The 13,235-nt window shown below is 39.7% G+C and overlaps 1 protein-coding gene across 4 annotated transcripts in view; it reads right to left on the minus strand.

Moving 5' to 3' along the window:
• Positions 1–12,130, minus strand: part of nrg2a (neuregulin 2a) — a 51,695-nt gene extending 39,565 nt beyond the window's left edge. For 3 of the 4 annotated variants that reach the window (XM_080041645.1, XM_080041643.1, XM_080041644.1), the window contains exon 1: positions 10,495–10,666. In XM_080041645.1, the coding sequence (XP_079897771.1) occupies positions 10,495–10,585 (91 nt within the window). In that variant the 5' untranslated portion in view covers positions 10,586–10,666. Of the gene's footprint in view, positions 1–10,494; positions 10,667–12,107 lie in introns of those variants that run through there. The other variant, XM_080041646.1, reaches the window with a different exon arrangement.
• Positions 12,131–13,235: the final 1,105 nt, after the last annotated feature.

The raw sequence follows: 13,235 nt of genomic DNA on the forward strand, positions 1-13,235 counted from the left end.
CAGATGTTGTCACTAGAGACATTATCAACTTTTCCTCAGACTAATAAACAGGCCGAATTTCACTCTGGCTTCGCTCCTTCAAAAACACCTGAAGCAATATTTAGCAAACATGCACCAGCTGATGAGGAAACTCTGCGACCTTAGGCTTGTAGACTTAGAGAAAATTGGTTAACAAGAACAAGCAGATAACCTTTAAACACTGGTAAGATTGCCTATAGCAAAAGGGGCCACCCAGTAACCATGAGGTCGCTGGTTCAATCCCCGGCACCGGACATGAGGGTGTTACTTATACTAGTGGTGGGTGTTATTACATCTATGGTACCCACCATCTCTACCATAGTGTCCTTGAGCAAGGCACTTAACAGTGAACTGCTCTGGGGATACTGTGCTATGGCTGACCCTGCGCTCTGACCCCCTCCGAAGTGTGGTAACTAGAGAGGGGATATGCGAATAGGCAAATTTCAATGTGCCTTGTGTAAATTGACTAATAAAGATAATTTAACACTTTAATAACTAGTTTGTTGTGATAAAAATATCAAAATCTGTATTCACTTTTTATAGTTTTTGTTCTTTTTAGCTATGTTCATATGTAATACTGCAGTGTTTATTATATGGTTGAGAAAGAAATAGGCATAGCCTTGGTATATTTCGTAATTTCTTTTTTATAACTTTTTTACTCAGAAAAAAAAATTATATGAAAAAATTTTCTTTGTCCAAACGCACACATACATATATGCACACACAACACACACTACGCACACACACTTGCCGGCTGACAGCTGCACACATGTTTAAGAGAAGACTCATCCAGGGAGGAGCATAAGGGAAGGGGTGAACAAGGGTCATTCAGGGGCTGGCCGAGATACCCCCCCCCCCCTCTCTTTCCATCTGTAGCATTTACAATTTCATGCATATGCCATCCCTCAAGTTACAGCTGTTTGCGGTGCATCAGCTCTAAAGGATGACAGCGGAATGAAGACAAACAAAGCATGACAAGCTAAGTGAAGTGTGCATAGGTAATGACTTCAATTAAACTGTGAAATAGAGGTGCACCCAAATTATCCCCTGTCGTTCCCCTTGTTTTTCTAGAGTGACAGTCCTACTTCACTGACCTGCTAAAGTCGACATGTCTGCACGGAATGAAAAACCCTTAATGGTACTGCACTTTTCGTTTTCTTTGTGGATTTCTCAAAGAACTTAAAAAGTTTTAGGAAGCTATTGTGAAGTAGTCACTATCGTAATTTTTTGAAACCGTCAATTCTGCAGAGATCTGCTGCTGACTATAAGTGAGGTCACTATCAGTCACATACACAAGTGTTCACATGCAAGATGCAGCACTTTCTTAAGTTGGCAGATGTGATATGTCTTAGGGCAACCAAATATATTGTGAGAGCGTCCTCTGTGCTCTGCCACCTCTGTTCACTTGCCACTAATACTCATGATGGGAGCCCCCAGGGCACAGCTTTCAGTGTAAGCCATGGACGTATTTAGTACCAGGCATTAAACCATCTCTCAGTTGAATTTTGATGACTATAACAGATTATGGAGTGCTTATTCGGCACTGTCCATGCTACACTAAGTAATGATACTGATGAGTTTTGCTTAAAATCGATATAGGCTAAGGGTCACCACCAAAGACCATTTTATTTTTTTAATACAAAGAAAATTCACATAACAAGCAGGCAGGATTATTCCATGACACTGAATATCACGCACAATAGGGGACTTGTCAGACGTACCCTTTGAGCTGATTTCCACTGGCATCACAGATAGTGAAATGTCACATTTAAAATAGCTCACAAACACTCCAGATCAATGGAAAAAGCAACTATTCTTAGTTCAATAGAAGCCTATTGTTTTCTAAAATGACTGGCAAAGAGACAGGGGACTTTTATCTGTCAACAGCTTCCTGTTGGAAAATGTGACTGATGATATTCATGGCATTCATAAAAATAAAGACAAAGATTCTAATACAGGGCAGATGTGCCTTTGTACGGTGGTAGTTAGCAACCTTAATGGGCTTATTCTCAGGATGGATCTTTGTGCTGCAATTGCTCAGGCAGTTAATACAAGATTTTACTGTCCCAAAAGGGGTTTGGGACAATAAAAACCCTCATTTATGCAGCAGGGCATAAATGTGGTTTTGTTGAAAGTCATAACATTATATAGGCTGGACGTATACTGTATATCGCCCTCTAAAATCAACTCTCCAAGTGGCATTGGTTTATCGGTTGCCTCCAGCAAGGGTCATATACTGAAAATGAGACTCCAGATGTTCTTCATTAGACACTTACTGTTATTTAACAAATGTAATGTACAATGGAACTTGATGGTAAATAAAGATCAGATTGCACAATGCCTCAAGGTCTACTGATCCCCCTAATTTTCACATTACACTGGCTAATGGAAAACTACCCACAGTGCACCAGTTGTACAGTACGGAATGACACACTTTTGTAACTAAATTACATATTGATTAATGGTATAGCATATGCATATGTGCATGATTAATAAGAAGCTCCATCATGCATTTTTATGAACTGTTTGAAAGTTAGAAATGTAATTTGTTAATTTTGTAATTTGGTCAAGAAAGTTTTAGCTTGAAGCTAATTGAAATTGAAGTTTGTATTCTGCTATATCTAATGACTTACGAAATGTACATAACAGAACAGAACTTCTAAAAAGTCCTGCATACGTACATGATCTTGGTACACACATATACACTGCCAGACTCAGCTCAGCGCACAGCCTGAGAAACGCCTTGTCAGTCATAGTCGAGGAACAGCAGGAATGGGGTTGCGCGGTAAAGACAAATGTTTAGTACTTCTCCTGGACATAAGGGTTTGTACTTGCCAAGCAAATTAAACAAGCGCTGTCCTTGCCTTGGAAAAGTTACAGAAACACAGGACTGCACATCTCATCAACCCAGTGAGCCAGATGTGCAAAGGGGGTCTGCTGCTACAGGATACAGTCCTAATGAAGACACAGTCCATCAGACACTGAAATACACATGTTTATCATTATGCTGCATAGAGATTAGTCTAAGTAATGTCTATCTTTCCAGTCCCTTTATCCGTGTAACACCAGATATGTTTTGTTAATTACAAATGCCTCTCAAATCCACTAGCTTCTTGAGATCATGAAACATATTCTGATACCTCGGTCACTCAGCGGGTATACAGTAGTGGCTCAGTATATAGTTTGAAGGACACAAGTCAACCGGCCTGTCAGAAAGCATCGGTCGTTTGACTGATTCCAATAAATGTTTTCCAACAAGTCAATAGAAAGAGTCATTATCATTGAAAATAAACTAATTTGTTTGGAGACAAATGGTTATCTAATGTTTCCATCGCTCCAGTGGAAAAAGTGTCAGGCCCTGATGACAAACCCCTTTGCCTCAACAACAGCCCGATTCTCTCTTTTTGAAGCGAAGGGGCAGCTGCAGACATGGACTATAAAAAACAAATTTGAGAATAGAAGCCTGACCGGCGTGTCAACAGCTCTTGCCTTGGGTAACAGTTGGAAACCTCAGCCCAGGAGGAGGTTCAAAAGCAAGAGTCACTTGATGAATTAACAACGCCTTGCTCGTATTATTGAGTTAACATTTCTGTTTTACTTCCAGGAGCTTAGAAAAGGAATCCGAGGCATGCCTTTGTGTTCCCCTCCTAGACAAAGTATCCCTGATTACTCTGGTGTTATGTCACTCAGTGCACGTCGTCAAAAGACAAATTACATGGCGAGGCGGCTACAGAAATGGGTTTTGCATGTGGGAATTTTCTTCAGACAGTGTACAGCAGTCACCGCAACGCAACATCTGTTCGGAGAGATCACTTCAACAGCCTCCCAACCACTGCCAATACACTTCCACCAAATAATTATCTAGTACATTGCTTATATATGACTCAAATGCTGTACTTCTCTCTCATTAAATGATATGGACATACTGCTAATGGTGTTATTTTTTTAGATCATTAAAATGTATCTCTGCGAAGTCCAACACCCCATATTAAACAACTCATGATATTATTCTGATTCGGTAAACTTGTCTTCTACCATCGAGTTTTGCACTGAAAGACTATTGTTTTATTGACCCTCATAAAAATGATTTTATGAGTGGACTTTCACAGAAATGTTGGTGGTTTTTATCACTTTTCATTTCTAATAATTTTACAATTCCATCACTGACATTGGATGTGAATCTAAAGGTCATCCCAGCAGGCCCAAAAGGAGAGCATGTAACACGATGGTTGGAGTACAGAAGTTACCCAAAATTTTAGCTCAAGTACATTTTTGGGGGATTTAGTTTGTTTTGCAGAGTGAAAAGCACAAAATCCCGACAGCAAATTTCGCCACTGTTTCAATTATTTAAAAAATGTATGGCATGACAGAAAGACGAACAAAACTGATGTTTCCAATAAGGGTTAAAATACACTGAGGTGAAGGTGGAATGTAAACAGTTATTGCCTCCAAAAAAAGACCCCACAAGAACCCAAGAACATAGCAGGGGGGGTCAAAAAGCCATCATGCTTGTTACTTCTTTGGGTAAATTAGGGCCAAAATCCTTCATATCGGCTTACAAGCTGTGGAATTGGCTTCCATATACAGTTTGGTGGCCAAATCATGTTGGAACCAAATTCTTCAGCCACTGATTGCAAAACTGTGTCTACATTTCTTTCATTGGTTAAGCCAAGATATAATATGCACTTTAACTGCAAACTGATGCGATGGTTATTCAAGACAGGGAAGTATTCAAAATGTTGTACTTTTGGAGATTTTACCTAAACCTCTACAGCTCTACAAGCCCATGTTAAACTGAATCATGTGTCAAGGTACAGTATCATGTGTCAAGGTACAGTACTGTGTTATACAGCATATTATACAACAGTAGGACATGCTAAAATATAACAAAGATTTGATTTAGTGAGAAATCCATTTCATTTTATTTTGGGCACATTTACTTTACGTGAATTCGAAATGGCTGGTGGGTATTAAAGCTGCAACGATTAATCGACGAATCGATTATTAAAATAATCGCCAACTATTTTGATAATCGATTAATCGTTTCGAGTAATTTTTTAATAAATGTCCAAATTCTCTGATTTCAGCTTCTCAAATGTGAATATTTTCTGGTTTCTTTAATCCTATTATGACAGTAAACTGGAATATCTTTGTGTTTTGGACATAACAATACATTTGAGGACGTCAACATGGGCTTTGGAAAATGTATCAAAATTTTTCACCATTTTCTGACATTTTACGGACGAAAACATTAATCGATTAAAATCGAATAATCGAGAAAATAATCGACAGATTAATCGATTATCAAAATAATAGTTAGTTGCAGCCCTAGTGGGTATAACAACTGGATGACAACAAGCTGGTTACTGTAATTAACAAAGTGTGAACAAATTTGCTCACATTCAGCGCTATATGACCATCATACTCCAGAGTCATCTCTTCACAAGTTACCAGGTGGTACTCTGAGGTCTGCCTCCAATTACCTTCACACAATCTATAATGTGCAATCCCAACACATAAAATACACATTTTTATGTTTCAATCTGTCATTCTAAAATAAGAATCAGAAAATGTAAAATAAGATACTAAACTCATCCTCTAAATCCTAGATAGAAGGCCCCTTATGAAGAACTGTTCCTTGTTTTTCTTTAATAGTAACTGGATATGTACGTATATTATTTTTTTGAATAATCAAATCAATTCCCTTTAAGAAATAGTTGTATGTAAATCTGAAAAAATAAAACATCAATCATCATATCAAACCCATTTCCTGCTATGTACTGGAATTCATGCTTTCTAACTGATTTTGCATCAAGGAAATGTCATGATATTTTTACTTAGTTTGTATAAAATATTCCAACTGTGCTACAAAACCATGCATGCAAATGATACTGATCACTTCCTTGACATTTGCAGATCAGTGGAAGTCACCTGATGTCCGATAAAATTATTATATTAAACCAAGTTGTATGGCTGATTTTAACCATCAATAAACGGGTTGTTAATAAAAACTGACAATAACACCCAGGTCTACGCAGCCTTCTTAACTCTTTGTTTTGGTTTGTATTTCACCATGGTTGGGTGGTTTTGGCTTGCACAAATTCCACCGTAAAGCATGGTGTGCACAAGATCCCTACACACACACAATCACAAACACACTGGATGTTCACTGCTTTGAGCAATTCAAAATGGCAATGAGACAACATTATAGGTTGGCGAAAAGAAAGTGAGCAAAAGAGATTTTTTTTTTCTCAAGAATTGGTGGATTAATAAACAAGAGGCAAGACAAATAAATTAAAAATACCAAAGTAAGACTTCAACCGTTGTGGGGCAAGAGGACTCCAATGGGATTCCAATGTTACTCTGTTTTTTCCTAGATGTGTGATACACAATCAGGTGTAGGTATTTTGATTAGATCTTCATCTGACTTCATCCTAACCTGGGCTATTTATTTTTTGCTTAACACAGTTGCTCTTTGGTAAGCCTATCATTTAAAACATGTTATCTGCAAATTGCTTTTAGATTAAGATTTGTAATTATTTGTCTCTAGACAATTGCTTAGGGAACCACTCTTTAAAACAAAATTTGCTAACTTATATGTGGTTTTGATTACTCGTGCTTTGAGACTATCGTTGACGGTGAACTAAAAAACAGGGTTTTTTTCTCAATGAACAAAGTGTTTTATAAGCACTACAATGCTGTAAGTATAGGTCAGTTGAATGAAGGGTTAATTTTAGCTGACTTTCTGATTCACTTTTACTGTTTCCAGGCATTGTTTGTACTAGCAGCACAGCAAAAAGCTATTTTGTAAGAGCAATTACATGAAGCAAGATCGCACTTGAATTGGAAGCTGGGGCTGTCTGAAGCTTCACCCCCACATCCTTTGACAACTGGTCTCGCTTATGTTGCTGAATAATTTAAGTGACTCTACTTTTCATTATAAAAGGTGTGGTAGTAGATGTGCTAAAAACAAAACGGAGGGAGCCAACTCTTCCGTAACTAATTATTACCAAGCTAACTACGCAGGCAATCAGTCACACAAAAAAGGAACTTGTTGTGTTCTGTCTTGACAAACGATAAGATATACGGTAGAAGTTTATATGAATGATAATGTCATCACCAACAAGAGCATATTTATGTAGGTCAGGCAGACTGTAAAGGGATTGCTAACTACGACATAAAAAAGAAAGACATACACTGACGTTGCATTGCACTGATGACAGGTTTGATGAAATGCCTGTAGCATTTTTTTTACTCCCCTTGTCTTATTCATAACGTTGCAAAGTTTTTCTCTCCCTTGGGTTTCTTTCCTTTCCAATAAGGAAAACATATTGCACTAATGTCTATGTTTTAGGGTCTGCAGAAGTGATTCCCCTTTCCAACTCTGGGCCTGTTTCATTAGAAAAAGTCATGCAACATTCTTTAAAGAGTGTCGACTTTCAGCCACAATACACATTACATTTACAAAAAAAGAGACCTGAGAGGAAATCATGTAACATGGTAGCAGCAGAATGTCCTAAATCAACACTTTCTGGTCCAATTGCTGGACAAGTCATAGCCAGTGAAAAGGGCAATTATAGCTGAGCAATACCCGCTGTGAGGCAATCTCCCTAAATAAATGTGCAACACTAGGTTCTCAAGGGTGTGAGGTACACAATAAAAGTACTGTTTTCTGTGATGTCTGTCAAGGTCGACTGACAGTTTAACAGCATCAACAGAGTGGCTCATGGGTTAGATACACACCATAAACTCATCCATACAACCACATGTTGGGACACACAGTATATAGGCTATTATTCTATTAACCATGTATAGGTCTATGTGTTGCATCGATGACAAATGGATTGAGGATGGAGTCCAAAAAGGATCTTTAGTAATCAAGCATGATTTTATTCAATTGTTTTAAGATTTTAAAGCAATTCTGAATACAGTTCTATGACAACCATACCAGTGACCAAAACTACAAGAAAACTCAATAAAATATGATTAAAGCTGGGGTATGTGATTTCTGATTGGTCAAAGTTAACATGAGCTGTACACTTTGACCAATCAGAGCGAGGCTCCGATTCTCTGTTCTTATTGGCTATTGGGACTGTCCATTCACTTTGGCACGACTTTGTTGGTGTAGAGCGTGTCAGGGACCATAGGGGAGGGACCAAAGAGATCAAGTGGAGCGGTTGAGGAATTTGGATTCGAATCTCTATCCCAACCGCCATTCTCTCCCCAAATCCTCCACCCCAGCTTTAAGTCCCACGCAAGTTGACCAGCTGCAATGAAAAATGGTCCAAGAACCAGTTAGTCGACGAAAGCTCCGAGATGAAAACTGTTGCACTGACAAGACTGTTTTGTGGCTCTCAATCTTTAAGGCTTTATGAGTTGCCTTTCCTGTAATTAGACATTGATATGTTAACTGACTGTCAGGCTTGTAGCATGTTTGTGTGTCACACGGGAAAATTGTCCACCAAATTATTCACGTATCCATATTCTGCCAGATGAAGACACTCCCCACATAATGCCATACTGTTTAAAATGTAGAAAGACTGACACTTATCTTCATATCTCTATTTGCGAACACTTCAGTACAGTTTGTGCTAAAAGCGCTGGTCAGTTAGCATGCTAGCGCAGCACGTTAAAAGGATTTTTGATGATCTTTAGTGAGACAGCAAAAGTAGCACACATAAAGCTAACATACTGCTCTGTATACATTTCTCCTCATTACATTTTTTTAAACTAGTACATAGATCACATCTAGCTGCACTCCTGGTTGTGCTGACTTGTTTCCAGATAAATGTATTCTTGCCTCTTGCGTGCCTCTTCCTTTGAACAAGATTTGTTCATAAAACACATCCACAAAAAAACCCAGTCATGGATAATTACAAGCTGGCAACCTTTATTAAAGAGACAGAGCAGACTTAAGAAGTGGGTAGAGGATCAATCACTAAAGGTATTGTTTGGTTACTCTTATTATCTTGGATGATGTGTATTATGATATACTGTATATTTTTAGCCCTAGGCCCAGAACACACCTTTTTCTGAGCATACGCAACCATTTGAAAGTATCACCCATAAGCGGGTTGTCATTTTGACCTACTGTGAACTTACATGGGTAAGCATATAGCCTAGTTTAAAAATAAATAATTACCCATCAACCCCGATTTGTGATACACAAATCACAGATTTTTCAAAAGGAAAATGATCTGCGTACAAATAAAATGTCAGCTGACACGACAGCAAACAAATGTAGGATCATAATAAATATTGATGAAAATAAACTATAGGCTACACAAGTTTATTTTCATTGGTGTCATTTTCTAAAAAGTAGAGAACATAAACAAGACTATAATCTTAGCACACAGCTCTTTTACAAGATGCCAAAAGATATTCTGCAAGCACTCTGTGTCGAATGTAGTTTGGGGAGCTGTTTATCTTACATGTTTATAGATTACAGTCAAACTTGGAATAAGGACAAGTAATTATTTATATTTTACATTTTTCATGGGTAATAAAACAAGACAAATGAACGGTCCACATTTGCCAAAAAAAACTACAGTAGCTGAAAAAAGTGGAATTTAAATACCCAGGAGACGCACAAGAAGTCTGCTACATATAAATATTGAACATGCTAAAGCCAGTCTTGAGAGAGTTATCTGTTGGAGGCTGACATCAGCAGGTACAAAATGGCTACCAGCATCAAGAGATGCTGTCTTAGATACAGTATCTGAACAGAGTGGGAACAGGGATAATCAAGGTATTGTCCTTAAAGTGTCACTGAGACGGGGGTTGGGCTTCCCCATGACCTGAGGTCAAATACAGTGACATGCTGCAGCTTGTAGGATCCACCACTGAGCAAGCACATAGCTACGTTTGTTCCGCTGAAAGAGAAGGAGCTCCCTTGCTGTTCCAATGAGAAATTAGCTTCCAGTAAAAAAAGCAAAGTTGGATGACTCAACACAGACTCATAATAAATCAATAAATCAACTGTTGAATCATGAACCATGTCAAATATTGCCTATTTAAACATTGTATTCCACTTTACAAACATCCTTTTTATGATAATACTGGCAGAGCACTTGTGAAGAGGCAATTTTATTTTTATTTTTTTGCCAGTCATTGGTTTTCACAGAGATCATGATACTACTGTACTTTGGGCTCTTTGAGGTCCAGAGCTTGTTCAGCTGGGAAAAAAAGTCATATCATAGGACTTCCCTAAAATTCCAAAGTGCTGCCAGAACCAGATGTGCCGCTACATGCTGTCCACATTAGGAGACCAGTCCATGTGACAACCTGGCGGCAATCTTTGACAAGCCAAGGGGATATGCTTAATTTCTCCAACACTTCCGTGATAAAGACATTCTTAATATCCCCTCTTTTTTCCCCCTTTCCAAATCTCTGTCTATCTCTCTTTCAAAACCCACATGTTAACATATATGTATATGGATCAAATGTAACTTAAAAAAACGTTTATTTTCCTTTTACCTTTAGTGGGATCGCTCTCTTTATCCTTTTGTCCTTTCTTGCCCCCCTTCTTTCTTCCCTTCTTATCTTTCCTCTTGTTGCTCTCCGTCATGCTGACAGCAGAAAGTAAATCCTCTCAGGAGAAAACACGACCAAGAAAAAAAAAACAGGTAGTCCTATTGGGAACGTGTGGCAAGTGGGCAACCACCAGACTCTGAGCCTGCTAGAGCGTCTCTCCTCCTATATAGACTCACACCAATCAAGTACAGCAAGGAACCACCTCCTCACAGCAGGAAAGAGGGAGAGAGAGGGAGGGAGGGAGGGAGAGAGAGAGAGAGAGAGAGAGAGGGAGGGAGCAGGGAGAAAAACTAGGGAGAGAAAGGTAGAGAGAGGCACTGCTCACGAAAGTGGGAGAATACAGAAGGAGGGAGTGAGGGAGGCATTTCCCACTGCTTTAAGGCAATCAACTCTTCCCTCACTGGATCTATCAGATAAGCAGTGGCTCTTCCAGGCCTACAACTGAGGAAAGAGCTATGAGACCTAAATGTCCCCAAAAGTCTACACAAAAGTCTGAAGTTGGCCCATTTCCTATCCATGGACCTGCAGCTTTCCAACTCTTTTCCTTACTACCTCGGGAGCATCTTCTCCTTTGCAGCGGACCATGCTAAAGTGGAGCGAGACCACTTAAGTTGTCCCCCCTCTCTGCACTCACTGCTGACCCCACCCAGATTATTCAGGGACCTGCCCTTGCCAGGTCGATGTTGGTGGGTCCCCAAAAACACTTCACATCTGCTTCAGATTTGCTGAGCCCCAGATTCTGTGGATATAGGCGGGAGAGAGAGAGAGAGAGAGCGATGTGCGAGTCGCCCCAAACGTCAAGATCGCAATCTGTGCTAGACTTTGCTTCATGCAAAATTACACTAGAATCATCTTTGTCTTCCCAAACTGCCCCTCTCCCTCACCTCTCCTGTCTGTCAGTCGCCCCACCGAAAGGTGCTAGGGGCGAGTTCCAGCGTGTCCCTGATTGTATCTCTCATTCCCTGTCGCCCTGAGCCAGGTGTCATCAATATCCACAAGGCAATAAGGATTTAAGGACCCTTAAAACAAGCTTTTAGCTTTTACAATATGTGTGTGATGCAGTCACATGCATTTTGCAAAAGAGTCAAATCCATTTTCTTTTCTTGAAGAGTAACTGGGCATCTCACCTTTGCTCACTTTTCGGTATATAGAATGTATTCAAAAGGTGCACATACAGATACATTTAGGAAAGGACCAAGTTAAAAGGCCACCAGGGGCACATGTGAGACTCCAGAAGTGTCTGTAAATCAAAGAAAAATCAACCGCTTACCTGACTTTTAAAATTGTACACAGGTTTGAGTGAGACATCATCTAATGCAAACATAACCCAAACGACAACAATAGCAACAACGCTGCATGCGGCTAATCTGTTTATCTTCCATTGGCAATATCCACTTCATAATGATTGCATCATTATCTTTAGCTACTTCATAAAAAGTATGTTTTTTTTCTTTTAATTCCTCGCTGACGGATCTCCACTTTCCTGTAAAGTGGCAAGAAAGTAAAATACGTTTGAAGCAACAAAAGAGTGACTCCCATAACAACGAAACTCATACATGAGTCATCTGCTGGGGCCCTCCCGGGGTTTGTCTCTGTCCAGCCCCTTAGAGGATTCTGGATGCTTTTATTGAGGTATAGTCCGCTGCAGCAGTGGTGATTGGAAGAAGAGGTCAAGTCTTAACAGGTCAGGACACTAAAGAGCATAAAGCCTCATCTGTGGGCAAGAAACCCTAGAGAGGTCAAACCGAGGCCAAGGCTTCTTGACGTGCCGATCAGGGCCCAATGTACAGCTTTTTTTCGTACTTTTTCTTCCCCTACTAAAAACAACTCTCCCCCTCTCCTCCCAGCGGTTGCTCTCGATGATCTAATCTGTCAGCAGAGGTAGCTGAGGACTGGCAGAGGCTACAGCGTGTCATAGATCTGCCCCTAGCCGCCACACCGCCCTATCTCTCCCCCCTAACCTCAACACTCACTTCCTCCACTACTACTCCACAAGACCAGACTCGTTTCCCCAGGCCTGTGTGTCTGTGGGTGGGCATGCAAGTTTCAGTACGTGTCAGAATTTTTTTTAGTATTTGTGACGTCAGAACAGAAGGGAACACAACTTTCAGTATGATGGGATGCAGATATAGTTAAGCCTATATGTGCCTTTCTCAGCATTTCTCAACTTGATCATATAAGTTAAGGATCCCGTGATGGTCTTCCAGCAAAAGCCATGCAAGATGTACATTAGTGCAATGTAACATTAGCTGACATGAGTTATGAGGGTGCACTGCACATAACTGTAGGAGCATTGCGAGAACATTAATCTTATACGGTGTTGACATCAATACGTTCCTCTTGTCTCAACAATTTTTTGCAAACTTGCTGAACTACGGATGAACTGTGAACAAAATCGAAAATATGCAGAATATAAAAGTATGTGTGCGAAAACAATTATTTTATGATTGCTACATGTCACATCTGTGTCCCCCTAAACAGAGTAACATTAAACATGGATATGTAAACGTCGGGGTAAGTACGTACATACAAAAGAAGGGTGAAGGAACGTGAGTCACAGAGGATTCACCACTGGAAACTTAGAATTAGGTCTGTTTGTAATTTTTTGTCCACAGGTTTGCGTGACGAGCTCCGAACAAGATTGAGCTACAGTATGTATATGAGGTTGTTGAGTACAACAGGAG

This window comes from Ammodytes marinus (genome assembly GCF_949987685.1).
Source record: "Ammodytes marinus genome assembly, chromosome: 14".
In the NCBI taxonomy this organism is placed as follows: domain Eukaryota; kingdom Metazoa; phylum Chordata; class Actinopteri; order Uranoscopiformes; family Ammodytidae; genus Ammodytes; species Ammodytes marinus.